The 15,172-nt window shown below is 34.0% G+C and overlaps 1 protein-coding gene and 1 non-coding gene across 6 annotated transcripts in view; both read right to left on the bottom strand.

Moving 5' to 3' along the window:
* The window catches only part of CSMD3 (CUB and Sushi multiple domains 3), a 1,255,873-nt gene that overhangs the window by 24,939 nt on the left and 1,215,762 nt on the right, over nt 1–15,172 (bottom strand). For all 5 annotated transcript variants that reach the window (XM_047727675.1, XM_047727671.1, XM_047727673.1 and 2 more), the window contains 4 exons: nt 13,712–13,891; nt 11,992–12,165; nt 8,183–8,356; nt 7,028–7,101 (listed from right to left, as the gene is read on the bottom strand). In XM_047727675.1, coding sequence (XP_047583631.1) covers nt 7,028–7,101; nt 8,183–8,356; nt 11,992–12,165; nt 13,712–13,891 — 602 coding nt within the window. The remainder of the gene's footprint in view (nt 1–7,027; nt 7,102–8,182; nt 8,357–11,991; nt 12,166–13,711; nt 13,892–15,172) is intronic.
* Nucleotides 2,588–2,788, bottom strand: LOC125099529 (small nucleolar RNA SNORA73 family). Its single transcript, XR_007127243.1, has one exon. It is a non-coding gene; the product is annotated as a small nucleolar RNA SNORA73 family (small nucleolar RNA).

Genomic DNA, 15,172 nt, shown 5'->3' with positions numbered 1-15,172 from the left:
ACCATATTAAATTTGAAAGAATAAAAGCTGAATTAACCTGTGGCAGTAGACTTGGGAAGGATGTTGTTTACTCAAACTACGATTACAAGAAGAAATCATCAGGGTTTATTAAATGATTACTGCTGAAGGACAAGTGAGGAATATTTAGTGTCTTCCATCTCAGCCTTCCCCAGCAACTAGAGGCTGAGAATGATCAGTAATCCTCTTAGCACATTTCACAAATACCCTGTTTCCTTCCTTCTCAGTTAGTTCCTACTCCCACCTCCCACAGCAGTAGGAGACGAAGCTTCAAGTGACAGAACTGGACCCAAGATTCCATTTGGACCTTGAGAGTGGCTAAATGCTACCATTTCTCATATTCTCATTATTACCCAGAGATGTGCTATACCACAGACTCTCCATTCCAACTGTTACTCTCTGATAGCAACCTTTATTCTTCCAGTTATTTTACATTGTGTCTTCCAAGACACCCTCATGATAGCTTTGAGGAGATCTCTTATGCCCTTGACAACCCATTTTGCCCAGGGCCACTACACTGTTCAACTCCAGGAGCTCTGTTCACCCTGTATTCAACATAAACGAAATCCTTCAAATTGTGCTCCAGGTCACACAGTTCACATACTCTGAAGTTATGCAATATGGCGTTGTATGTTTTGGCTTTCTCATATGGACTAGATTATATGACTGATCATGTAAACTTGGCAGTTCTGTTCTTCAGTCGAACCAGTTTTACAAAACCCATTACCTCTACCAATCCAGCAATCCTACTTTACCGTAGACCTCAGTTAATGGTTGCCATCTTCTACCCATAAATCTCCATGCATTCATTTACCACCAGATATTGATCATTTTACTTCCTAAAAAACTGTCCCCCTCTGTCTCTCCACTTATATGTCCCGCTTTAGTCCTCAATATCTTTTCTACAGGTTTGGTTCTCAAATTTTAGCAGATATCATAATCAGGAGGACTTACCAGAACACAGATAGATGAGCCTCCCTTGAAAGTTTTTGACCGGGTAGATCCAGGGGACACTATTTCCAACAAGTTCTTAAATCATACTGCTGCTATTTGGTCAGCAACAACATTTTGAGAACTACTGTCATAATTATAATAATCATAATTATAGTTATGATAATCCTCTAACTTGTTTCCATTATTCCGGTGTTGAACACATTAAATTTATTTTCCATATAAAGTCAGAGTGATCAAAATAAATAAAATCTTAAAATCTTTAAAAAAAAAAAAAAGAAGGGGCACCTGAGTGGATCAGTGGGTTGAGCCTCTGCCTTCGGCTCAGGTCATGATCTCAGAGTCCTGGGATCGAGCCCTGATTCGGGCTCTCTGCTTGGCAGGGAGCCTGTTCCCCTCTCCTCTCTGCCTGTCTCCCTGCCTACTTGTGATCTCTGTCTGTCAAATAAAGTCAGAGTGATCTACATGGAAGTATGACCTTAGAATTCTCCTTCTTAAAATCTTTACTATGATAAAATTACATTATGTTAACTTGACAGATAAAAGCCCCTATAACCTGACCATGGGCCATCTCTCTCGTTTCATCACTGACCATTTACTTTTACTCAAATTGTGCTCATATTTACTGAATTTTTGTAATGCCCTTTGCATGCATATTTTCATGCTGTTTATCCTGCATAGAATGTCTTTCCCTACTTTTTTTTTTTCCCTAGATCTTACCCTAAAAGATTTAGCTTAGACATTTCTAGAAAGGCTTCCCTACAGCAACAGATTGGGAGAACTTTCTTTTATGTGCTCCCTTAACAACTTTCAAAGTTGCCAATGTTATCATCTATCCTATGAAATCACCCACATATCAGAGATTAGTTTCTCTAGACTAGGGACTATGTTACTCACCCGGGTGCACAAAGAACTCTTGAAAATCTTAGATCTACTGAAGGAATGAGGATGAATAATTTAGTGACAAATGACAAAATCATTTGATTACTTAACTTAAAAAGATTTAACGTGTCTGTAGTTTCTTTCTTTCTTTCTTTCTTTCTTTCTTTCTTTCTTTCTTTCTTTCTTTCTTTCTTTCTTTCTTTCTTTCTTTCTTTCTTTATTATGTAGTTAGAAAACCCAGTTTACTTGAGAACAGTAGAAAAGACCAGGTAGTATCTTAATTTCCTTAAGACAAGTTCTCTCCTCATAGGCATTGTGGAATCTTTGGGTTTGTGGGTCAAAGGACCAGACTGTTTTAATAGACAGGCCCATATTCAGTGCTGTCTGTATACCTCATATTTCAGTGGTCACCTGTCCTACAGAACATTGAACTTGTTCCCCAAATTTAGTATAAAGGTCAAACGTGCCCAAGCTTCCAAACTTCCAGGCACATCTTATAAAATAGCATTTATCATTCATTTTACCAACTCTCTCTGCTAAATAAAGGACCCAAAAGGTAAGAGTTAACTGCCAGTGTTAGGTGAGGCTCGTCTTCTCTCCTCAAATCAATTTATTTGCAATCCTGAGCAATCACTGAGAAACAAGGTGGGCAAGAGCTTAATCCAGTATAGTACGGCCGCCAATAAAAGGTTTTTCTTTCCGATCAACCTACATCCAGATAGAGGGTGCTCTAGAGAGCTGTTTCCTGCACGGTTTGTGTCCTCAGTCACAGTCCAGAGGATTCTGAGAAGCTGTAGGAATAAGCAGGCACAGATTCAAGTCCTGGCTTTATCTCCGTCATGGAAAGGGACTGTATGTCATGGGGCAGAGCCTTATTCCCTGTACACCACCTGGACAGAGCCCGGGTAGAGTGACTTCCCAGGAATATCCACATTGGTACACGTCTATAGTTTCTTAAAGAAGAGTGATATCCCAACCATACTTTACATAGGAAGCTAAATCACTGTTTATTCTTTGAAGGGTACATTTGGGCTATTTCATTAAGACTTGATGTTAATAAGATATAAGAAATATGTTGGATTACATAGCCTTTTTTTTTCACTTGTAAGACTTTTTTTCCTTATTTATTTCTGTAAACTTTTCTGAAGTCATCATAAATACTGCTTTAGATATTAATCAGATGCCAGAGAAGTAAGATCTATTTAAATGTGTTTTATCTATTTTTTCAAGTTCACAAATAACTATATACTATTTTTGTCAGAGTCACAAATACTTATACTAAATATCTAATATATGTAGAAATTAACAAATTTAATAATTGATTTTTTGCTCAGTGTTTATTATAGTTAAATCAATTAGCAAAATTTTCTTCAAATATCAGTGGATTAATAAATGCCTTTCCAGTTATAAGACCACTTAATATTATGTTTTACATATAGTTGTTCATCCTTTCCAACTTGTGATAAGAGGTCCTTCTGATTCTAAATTAGCTTCTAACATGCATAATATAATTTGATTATATTTGTACAAATATTTGAAAATATTTGTAGAAACAAATAATTTTCCTTTATCTAATTCAAAAAATTTGTGGAAAATAATTCATGTACAATTTTCCCACCAATAATTACCAACAAAAGTGCTCTGTTTATATAACTAGTTATATATAATGCAAAAATATTGAATATTATTTTTGTATCAGGAATTAAAATTTCTCTATTTTGTTTTAACTGCAGCCAGTGTTTGAATAAAAATCACTTTAAGTTGGACCCAATTAGTGTGTTTTGTGCAAAAGCATTATAAAATTATAAGACATGTCTATTTAGTAAATATAATTTATCTTTTTAAACTACTTATTTTTTTATTTCTTTATTTTAAATGTTATATCTCAGTTCCTAAGCCATGAAGCTTAGATAGCTAATCAAGGCATAATACACATTTTGTATAAATTTAGAATATTCTAAGTAAGATCTTTCTCTTTCATATTTCATAGCAAATGACTTTTGCTTTCCTAGAATTTTCATCATTGTATTTATGTGTGTCTGATTTTTAACATCACATATAAAATATATTTAATATATATTTATGTATCATACATATATTTTATGTATATATATAAAACTAAGAATTCCCAATTTATATACTTCCTTTGTAGTATATTTTAACAACCATTTTTTATTTGTATTTTTTACTATGTGTTTACACTAAACATTTTACCCAAGAAAAAATGAAGTAGCTTCTAATAAAAGGCATACATAGAGTTTTATTATTAAAACGATGTAGAAAGGCAGGATCATAAAATTGAAGGGAGGAAACATACGCTTAAGATAAGATGCAAGGAAATTTCACTGAGCATCAATATCAGCCCTGAGGTTCTTGGCTTAGAAAAATTAAGTTTTAAGATATCCTATGAGTTTATATTAAAAATTATCATATTTTAATTAAGAACACTTGATTTATGTTTTAAAATTCATGTCATGGTCATCATTTAAAAGCAATAAATCACTATGTGGCATATTTGTCCCATTCAATGTACTTATGTACTAATTGAGATTATAATCTGAAAATCATATATCACCACCATCTTTATTTTGGTAGCACTAAAAATCTTACTCTTCAATGTCTTGGCATTATAGATCTAGAGTCAGATTAAAAACATTTCATAACTATAATAACTTTAATGTAACATACCCTAACTCCTAATGATGTGTCCTCCAAACTCACAGCTCAATTTAAAGAATGATACAGCTGTCAGTGAAATACATGTGTCTGGCATTTACTCCATAATTAATCTAGATGTTGGATCAATCATTTTGACAGCTACTTCCTTCACTACCAATCTATCTTTAGCCAAACATTATTCCAGCTTACAATATTTTGGATATAACAGAAATTACGTTGAGTACTTTTTTCAAAATGAGAGTTTTTGTCATCTCTAGCAACAGGTAATAATATCTATGTCCAAAAATTTATGATATAAATCTATATAGAAAAAGAGTGAATAAACATATTAAAGAAAAAAATCAAGAAAATGATTTGAGTGCTTGTGTAATTCATAACCTTCCCCTTTCTCTTGTCCCTCTCAGAAGTCAACTTCTTAACAGCTATAATTTTATTTAAGCCACTGTTGTCCACCTGATCAAATCAGATGTAGGTACAAAAGTTGAGACATTCTGATTCTCTCTCTAGAAATCTGGAACTGAGATTGAGACAATTAATTATTTTCTTTATGTGGCTGAAAGATAAATAGAAAAATGCAGCTTTTGTCATATATCCAATTTCCAAAAGAAAAAACAAAGTAGGCAAACATAGGGTTTGTGTAGTGGAAAAGACTGAGTCCTATTGTCTAGTTGCTAGATCCTGGGCTTGATAGGTCTTTCCTAGATCCCTTTCCTTGGGGTCTTTGACAAACCTGCACATGGCTTGTAATGCTTTTAGGCTTAAGCTATCTCAAATAGCTTCTCTTAACTTGCAAGCAAAAGTTTTTCTCAACCAATAAAAATGGTTTTTCCAGAATTCTATTTGGAATGTACCAATACATTAATTATCAGTTAGGATTATATAAACTTCTAAAATTTCCATTGGCTCCATATAGTTTTAGTAAATATATTTAGTAGATATATATACATATAAACACACAAACCAATCATATGCATGTAAGAAAGCTGAAGTCCCTAATTTAACATAATCAGTATATCATTTGCCCTTTTAAAAAAGACTAATGTAATTATATAAAGTTTATCATATTTGAAATTCTAGTCTATTCATATTTATCTGAGTAGAATATGATGATCCAATGCATGTCTATTGTCAAATAATATACTTTTAGGGTTAGATTAACTTTGGGAGAACATTTTTCAATGGTTATGATAGAATTCTTATAATGCAGAATAAATGATTCTATTCATTTCATTGGACGACTGTACTAAATTCATTCTTACTCACTTCCATTCTCATTATTTCAAAGGGTATGTATTAGAAAGGACTCACACTCTTCAGAAAATCACCTGAGTTAGTGCACAAACACTAACCACAATTCTGTGTTCTCTCAGGATACTGTCACTGCTTGGTCATCAAAGCCAAGTCACGTTCTGTTCCAGTTTCTTCATCTATATGATGAGGACTAATTCTCTTTAATGAGTTGTCCATTTTTCAGGATTTAGATCAATTGATAAAACATTTTATAAAGATATGAATCTAAATTTTTCTGAAAACACCAATATAATGGAGACTGAGACACCTTTTTTTATATTTTTGTCTTATGTAGACAGCCCTGAGGCAAACCGGAAGAATTGGAAATGCTATCAAATCAATGTTCATACTGTGCCTGAACTGTAGATAAATGGAAACTATTTTTAGCAACAAAAATATGGCACCTTTGATGAATACTTTCTTTAGAAATGGATGTTTTTCAGGTTCCCACTGAATTTCACATGAAATAGTACAATTTAGAAAAGTCTGCAACACAAGGCAATTGGGTAATGAGTATATTGGCTATTTCCTCATGGAGTCAGTATGCACTTTGGCTCCCCTAAGGTCCCTGTAATGAAAAACTTGCTGAATCTCTACATAAAATCTAAATTAGAAAAAGAGAAAATAAGAAAGTCAACCACACATGACTGGGCATGCTGAAGAATTCCAATGTAACAATCCAGCAATTGGGGATAAATTATTTTCTCAGAAATTTCCCATGTCCGTGGAAATGTTTAAAAATACTTTAGTATTATACACACATTATAAGATAAACATATTTTAGTCTAATTGCTTTGTTGAATAACCATATTTTTATATGTTTGCAAAATAACCTCTTTTATCTTTACTTTTCCTCACTCTCTCACATCCACCTTTAGAATTTATCCATTCATCCCCTCATTTCTTCTTACTTAGCCCTCTCTTATGTTCTAGCTATTACTTATGGATTTTCCTATGCTCACAGCTGTCTTCAATTTTTCTTTTGCTTTATTGTAATGATCAGTTAGGCTCTTTTCTTAAACCGTATTTTTCTTCTCCTAATTTCTTTTACTTCCAAGCTTTTGTTGCCTTTACCCTTTTTTATACAGTTATGAATACAGATATAAGCATGTTTTCTATTTCTGCCAACACGATTATATGCACATGAATCAAAGAAGCCTTTTGATCTAGTTTTATATTGAGTAGAAATATTTTTTAAAGTACTCACTTGAAAACCAAACGTATTGTTCTGAGATCCATGCCTTGGGACTCCTGGATTTTCACATGAGGTACGGGTGGGTTCTAAAAATTGAAGATTATAAACATAATATTCCTTTAAAATTTGTAATGGTATTTAAATGTATATTTCTCACATACAAAACTATTTTGAGTGATCTGGGGCTTAATGAAAGGACTATGGGTAATAATAAAAAAGAGTATAAATCTAATAGCGTCTTCCCATGGACAGAAGCCTGCTAATCTTATTCAGGTGTACTGTAATATACACAAATTATGCAATTCTTGAAATCTGAACCCTTCTAATATAAAGGTGGATAAAAAAGTTAAGGAAAAATGAAGCATATGAAAAAAGAACACAGATATAAAACGTTTGCTCAAGTACTTTGCTAAACTATAATCTCAGGTATATTCCCCTCAAGAAGTAAGAGTTTTTCCAGAAACAGGATTTAGTTATTTGCATTTGTCATGGACACCTGTAGGAGATTCAGGTATAAAAATGGTAAAACTAGTAGTGTCTGAGTTGACTAGTTTGATGGCAGATTATTTGGTTGATTTACCAAACATGGCAATTAATTTAAGACTATAGAAATGTGCTAAGAGCCATTTTGAAATCAATGTATCTTTTTTTTTTTTTTTTAAGTGATCTCCATGCCAAGCATGGAGCCCAGTGCAGGGCTTGCACTCAGGACCTTGAGCTCAAGACCTGAGTTGGGATCAAGAGTTGGATGCTTAGCTGACTGAGCCACCCAGGTGCCCCATCAATGTATCTTTTTTATGGATTTTTGGAGCAAGTTTAATATCATTTGACTATGATTCATTAATCATAAGAATATATACAAATGTTAGTACTTAATGCTACTAATCTAAGAGCTTTTTTATTTTTCAATTTATTGATAAACAAAGAAAGTTATTTTGAGTGTTCCTCTGGGAAGTTTTAAATGCTGAATACAACATCATATGTTTTAATAGTATTCATTTTCAGTGTCCTCTAATTGCTTCTATATTTTACATTTGTTTTTTCATATTTAACCAACTATAGTTTGTAGGACAGAGAAAATAACTAATACATATATACTAGTAATGCATTACTAGTATCTAGTAATTACAAAATTACTGAGAATAATATTCCTTTAATTAATATTACCTATACAGTGAGGTGATGAACCACTCCAAGTGCCATCTGCTTGACATATTCTGGTGCTTGATCCCACTAATATGAAAGGAGAATTGCAGCTAAATGAAACCTCTGACTGGTATATAAAGCTTTTGCCTTCTCTTTTCCCTTGGGCAGGTATACCAGGGTCACCACAAAACTTTGCTGGAAATGAAAAGAAAGATATTTATAGCAAGGATTTAGGATTCATCAGAGTAACAGTTTAGAAAAATGATGAAAATAACTGGAATATTGAACTAAAGTGACATGTTATTCACGTTAATGTATCCCAAAGAAATTTTTTTAGCTTTTGTCTATGTAATAAATACTGAATGTACAAATCAGCATAATATTTGAAAAAAGTCCAATTGAGGTGTTTTCCATCTAGTAGATCACCTTAATAACTACAGATTTTTTTTTGTATTTTTGTTGTTTTGTATTGACCAGAATCAAACCACACATTTATACAAATTGATTGTGAAGTTGGGGTATACTTCTGAAAAGGCATGTGATTCACAGAAAGCTCTGTCAGAAAGAGCCAGCCCATAATGATCTGGGGTGTACTCTCCAGAATGCTCTTTTTATGTGTATATAACAGATACACTTATTTGTTCTGTTGTAATCTGTTGAACACTCAAGCTCATAACCCCAGTGTTTTGCTGTCTTCCTCTTTGTAATATGGTGAGGGATTTTCTAGTGTTTTTTAAAGATTAAAGAAGACCAATAAAGTCCAATCTATACCAAACCAAGGAATCTCAATGTTCCAAAACTGTTGAAGATACCATCTTGAGAGAATTTTTAAACAAATTGGATACACTATTTCATTCAACATATATTTCCTAACAACTAAAAGAACCTATTCTAAGAAGTTTTAGGCACTTAAATTTATCGGTAAACAAACTAAGGTCCCTGCCCTTGTGGAATTTATGTATTTGTGAGGGAAACAAACAAAAATAAATAAATATAATAAGTAGAAAAGTAACATGTGGGAAGGTAGTGAGTCCCATGTGGAGAAATAGTATGGGAAGAAGGAGATATAGACTGTCTATGTTGGGTGTGATAAATGGTGAGGGCTGAGGTGGGTTTCAAACAAGGTGGCAAGGGCGTCTGTCACTGATGAAAGATCTGGAGGAAACAAAGCATTTAGCCATGCTGATAGCCAAGGGAGATCATTTAGGTAAGGAAATAGCACTGCCAAAGCCCTATGCTGAAACATGTCCAAGATGTTGGGGGAAATATAAAGCTAGTGAAGCTGGAGTAGAATGAGCATGCCGAAATATAAGGAATGAGATCAGATGGTTTCAAATCTAGTAGATAACCTAGACAAAGATAACATATGCTTTCAATTTGTTTGTTGTAGTAAAAATACATAACATATTTTTTATCATTTTAACCAATTTAAAGCATACTTGATTTTTTTTAAATTTAGAGATTCGGCACCTGAAAGGTTATGCCCCTAATAAGGCAAACAAACAGTAACATCCAAACATTTTTAAGTGTAAATATTCCCTTAGGATGGTGCATGCTGCAAACCAAAGATATTTTTGAGGCTGAGAGGAAACCTCTAACTGAACAGGACATCAACTAGGACAATAGGAATAAACTAGAAATGTTCCAGGCAAACAGAATACCTCAGTCTTAAGCTCAAAGTACAAAGAGAGACTCTTCCTGAAATTCAAAACTCTAGGAGATACCTGAATTTTCAAACCTCTTTTTAGGAAGTTTTTGTTTTCTTTTTAAAGGAGTTAAAGTTAATAGTAATTATGAAATAACTATTCAATGAAATAAACTTAGGGGAAACTTTCAGAGTAAAGTAACACAGGTAAAATAAACATTTGTTTAGTGTGTTTTGTTTTAATTTTCATTATTTCCTAAATATTGTAAATCTCTGTGCTATTAGTAATATAATATCATTTCTAGTGATATAACATCAAACCTTGGAGGCCATGGTCTTCATCTCACTAATCTTTGTGTCTCTAGCACATTTTGAATTCCATGGCTGTTTCCTCAGTGAACATTATCAATGGGCATTTCAGCTTTGTAATCATTTCTACTGTAAAATTATTTAGTAACCTACTTCTGAAGTGTTTCTCTCACTTACTTCTGCTGAGTCATTCCTCTCAGAATCTTATCATTATTCAACAAAGAAAAGAAAGGAGGGAGATGCAATCACATAACTCTTCAATCCTGCCCCCTGCCTGCCCCTCACTTCCTCATCATTCCATCGGTTTCTATCTGTAGATTTTCATGTACTAAACCAAACAGCCTATTAGTTTAGAGGCTTAGGACACAGGGTTTATTTTCAAAAGGCTTCAGTTCACAATGACATAAACTTTAGGATAAAAGGACATACTTTGAACAAAATGGAAGAGAAAAGACTTTCCCTTCTATAAAGTCCCTAAAATGAATGAATTTGGCTATAAATGGATAAGAGCATTAACTCTTTAGTTTACCTTTAGTTTACCTTGAATTGGAATTCATACTCTTTCATTTTGTGGCAGTGCAAACTGTAGGCCACATAACAATGTAGAGGGTCCCCTAAATGATGACAGGGTCACACAGTGACTCTACAATTTGATTCCTCTCTCTGAGCCCAAGTGTCATTACCAATTAAAATGTCATGAGTAAACACACTTACTAGGAGTTCCGTTATATGTAATAGAAATCATATATGTGAAACAATTGGACAAAGTGAGCCCGAGTACATTTGGATAGTTATAATATAACATCAATAGTATTTTATTATTATTTGCATTTTAATAGAACCGAAAGAGAAAATACCATAGAAAGATATTTCTTGATTGGGATTTTCCCAGTTGTATCAAAAAAACTTTACCATGAACTCATCTCTGTAAATCTCCTTGTCCCTATCTATTCTGAGGTAGCCATGGAATATCTACTCTTATTTAGAGCACATTGGTCCTCAGCATAAAACACAGTTTTAAGGGACAATTTCTATGACATAGTAGCATATGATGAAATCAGGAGAAAAGAAGACAAAGGGCACAGAAGCCCATATGCAATTTGGTTTCCACTGTGAATGAGAAGACTGGAGGGTTCCAAGTCATTTCATCAGTTATATCTGCCTAACTTCAAGGCCATGGGGACAGGTGGGGAGCTCCTCTACCCCATGCAGGGAAGGGAGGGCAGATGAGGAACAGGATCACATTAGACACCTCAGCATGAAGGCTGCCCATATCATGTGCTACAATAATTTGTGTAAAACACAAAGCTGACCTTTATTTTGTTTGCAGTCCTCCAAATTAATTTTCAAGTGACACTTGCTGGAACATATATTGTAAAGTGACTCCTGTAAGAAAATATTAATCCCTCTTCTCTATGCTTACCCTAATCATTTTAGGTATAATCACAAACATTATCATGACAAATAGTATCATAAGAACTTGATTTGAATGACCATGTCAAGTAACATGGATTTATTGTGGAAAGAAATTTGGGAGTAAATTGGAGCACTCAGTTGAGACACACTGGACAAAATGAGAATAACTTCTCCAGTAGTAGAATTAATCTTAAAGAGTCTTTAATTTGAGAAATAATTTTTTAAGAAGGTTGCAAGCAAAACAGTTTAGTTTAATATTTAGAGTCAGATCAAAAAGAACATAACAGTAAGATTACAGGAAAAGTACACTGGTAAATATGATTTCCTATTGAATTTTAATTATGCCTCAGAATGCGCTTTAACAATCTCATATTTGTTTTAACAGCTATAATCTCAGTCAAGTAGTTTCAAGAGAGTGGACATGGGAAAATACAATTTTAAGTATAGAAATTATACTTACGTAAGCATTGTGGTACTTCCCCACTCCAGGTACCGTTCCCTACACAGGTCAGAACAGCAGGAAAGGATAGTTCATAGCCTGGAGAACAGATGTAGCTAATACTAAAGCCCCAGTCAAAATTTGTTCCTTCCAACCTTCCATTAGAAATCTGGGGAGGAGCTGGGCAGGTAACAGCTGCAATTACATTAAAAGTGATTAGACACAGCTGTTGAAATATCCCGGGTATAAAAAAAAAAAAAAAAGAAAAGAAAAAAATCACCAGAAGAAGCATATGTGCTAATTTACCCTTTCGGAGGACAATATGGTATGACATGTTTTATTCTCCTGGTAGTAGTCCTGAAACATCCCTGGAATTAATCCCTCTAGGATGTGACTATTTCTTGGCAACATAATGGCTACTGGTTGTCAGAGATTCTCTTAGAAAATAACAAGCTGCCTGACATCTAAGGGAAGCAAATAGAGGGTGACCTTCCATCTAGTATACTGTAACTGATAAATTATTGGTTTTATATAAAATTATTTTTCCAATGACCTTTAGACAGCCTGAACATCAGGGCTGTTCAGCTATATATAGTGTCAACATTGTAGCAAGGAATTTGTAAGTAATTCTGTGACATTGGAAAAAACTTACATCAGGTATCTCTTTAAAATATCCAAATTGGTTCTATCAACCACTTAACTTCATATGTTAAAATTTACTATAGGGTTTTTAAATAAATTATTAAATGTTTAAACATTTATTTTAAAATTTGTTTTATAAGCTGGCTTCAAGGAAAGATGAGTAGGATAACGTGACAGAGATGAAGGGAAAAAGAGGGGCACACATTGCAAAATCTAAAAATGAGGAATGTCTATTTGTATGACCACCAACATATATGAATAATTCTTGGAGTTACATTATCATTAACAGAATCAATTAATGATGTATGAAATAACTTCTAAATATAAGATGTGTGTTCATATACTTTCATATATTAACTGTATATATACAGTGATCCGATTTAGAAACAGTGTAATCAGAAGAAAAAGACACACATTGAAACTATTCTTTTTGTTAAACTGTCAATTCACAGATGTTTAGAAAGACACCTGAATGAGAAATCTCAGTTCTATTATAAAACAATAGAAATAGCCTGATATTGCATCTACAGTATTCCATAAATAATCAGAAAAATTGGAAAAAAAATCCTATCTCCAGTGAAAAAATAAGGAGCATAAAGTAACAAATTTATGCCTCTATGGACAACAAGATTAATTCTGGATTGCACTAAGAAACATGTTGTTTATGAAGAGTTAGTTTTATAATTTAGTATGACTATCTCAAGTTACAGAAAGTTTTTTTCCCATCTTTGAGTTGTTTGACCCAAGTGGATCATCAAGTTAAAATTCTAATTCATTAAGCTTATAGTGTCTTTTAAATAGTCACTAATCAATATAAATGATAAAGGTGAGTACATATCAGAGCACATGATATTTTTGTTGTTTTGGATGTACTAAAAATCATTGTCATTACCCATAATAAGATATAATATTTTTCTTGAAATAGTTTAAATTCTCTATTTATTTTCTGTATGGTTTTAAAATAAAAACTATAGTAGTCAATTTTCAGTATCAGAAAAAAGTGAAATACAAAAAGCTGCTTAAGCTTACTTTACATTTTTCACATTAAAAAGTAAATATACAGCAGTTATCACTAATAATATTGAAGAAATTATCATACCTCTACAAGTTGGCATTACTCCACTCCATGTGCCATTAGTTGTACAAGTTCTAATTCTGGAACCATTCAATTCCATTGTATAGCCTGGCTGGCACATGTAAGAGACATTTTGTCCAACCACATAATCATCTCCATATCTCAGTCCATTGGCTGGTATACCTGGGTCGCCACAACTGATTACTATCAGTATTGGATTAGAAGAGCAGATGGTTAATGTACCATTTAATGGAGAGCAGTAGTAAGCATATGGCATACTTAATATATAAGTAGGGAAAATTAGTTATCATGCTCATTTTTAATCATAAAACATAAGCATATTTAAACCACACACTGGGAATTCCTGATTATGATCAGGTATGTTTATTACAGATTCTATGCATATGGTTCAGAAACTGTCATTTAGACTCTGAAGAGGCTAGGTTAATAAACTATTATACTGTAAGGCGCTCTGATACAGTAACCCCTTTTAATATGCATTAGGGGATCATGGAGAAATCATCCTATAGAGTCAAGATTTCTAATATAACATTTGAAATCTATGTATTCATATACATGGCAAGTGAAATCTCTAACTGATTAGGCTTGGTGGACTGAGAGCATATTTTCTTCACAGTGTTACTCAGCTGGATATTATAATAGTTTGGATTTTTTTGTTGTTGTTGTTTTTTGTTTTGAGAGAGTATGGGTAAAGCACAAGTGGGGGCAGCAGGGGGTGGTGGGAGGGGCAAAAGGAGAGGGAGAGAGAGAATCTTAAGCAGGCTCCACACCCAGTACAGACCCTGACTCAGGGCTGGATCTCACCATCCTGAGACCATGCCCTGAGCCAAAATCAAGTGTCAGATGCCTAACCAAATGAACCTCCCTGGTGCCCCCATAATAGTTTTTTTTCTTTTTGAAGATTTTATTTATTTACTTGACAGACAGAGATCACAAGTAGGCAGAGAGGTAGGCAGGGGTTGGGGGGAAGAGGCTCCCCCACTGAGCAGAAAGCCCAATGCGGGGCTCAATCCCAGAGCCCTGAGATCATGACTGGAGCCGAAGGCAGAGGCTTGACCCACTGAGCCACTCAGGTGCCCCCCACCCCATAATAGTTTTTTTTTTTTATTTTTTTAATTTTTTTTTCAAAGATTTTATTTATTTATTTGACAGAGAGAGATCACAAGCAGGCAGAGAGGCAAGCAGAGAGAGAGGAGAAAGCAGGCTCCCCGCCGAGCAGGGAGCCCGATGAGGGGCTCGATCCCAGGACTCTGAGATCATGACCTGAGCCGAAGGCAGTGGCTTAACCCACTGAGCCACCCAGGCGCCCCGCATAATAGTTTTTAATTAAAACAATGCTAGGTTCAAAAAGAATACTTCCTATTGAATAAATGAAATAATGAATAAGCTATAAAATATGAATCTATTACACGCAGGGCAGGATACATGATTTGTGGCAATGAAAATGCCGAGCTAGGGACAGAG

This window comes from Lutra lutra, chromosome 4 (genome assembly GCF_902655055.1).
Source record: "Lutra lutra chromosome 4, mLutLut1.2, whole genome shotgun sequence".
Taxonomy (NCBI): domain Eukaryota; kingdom Metazoa; phylum Chordata; class Mammalia; order Carnivora; family Mustelidae; genus Lutra; species Lutra lutra.
This window is presented reverse-complemented; position numbering and strand designations above follow the sequence as displayed.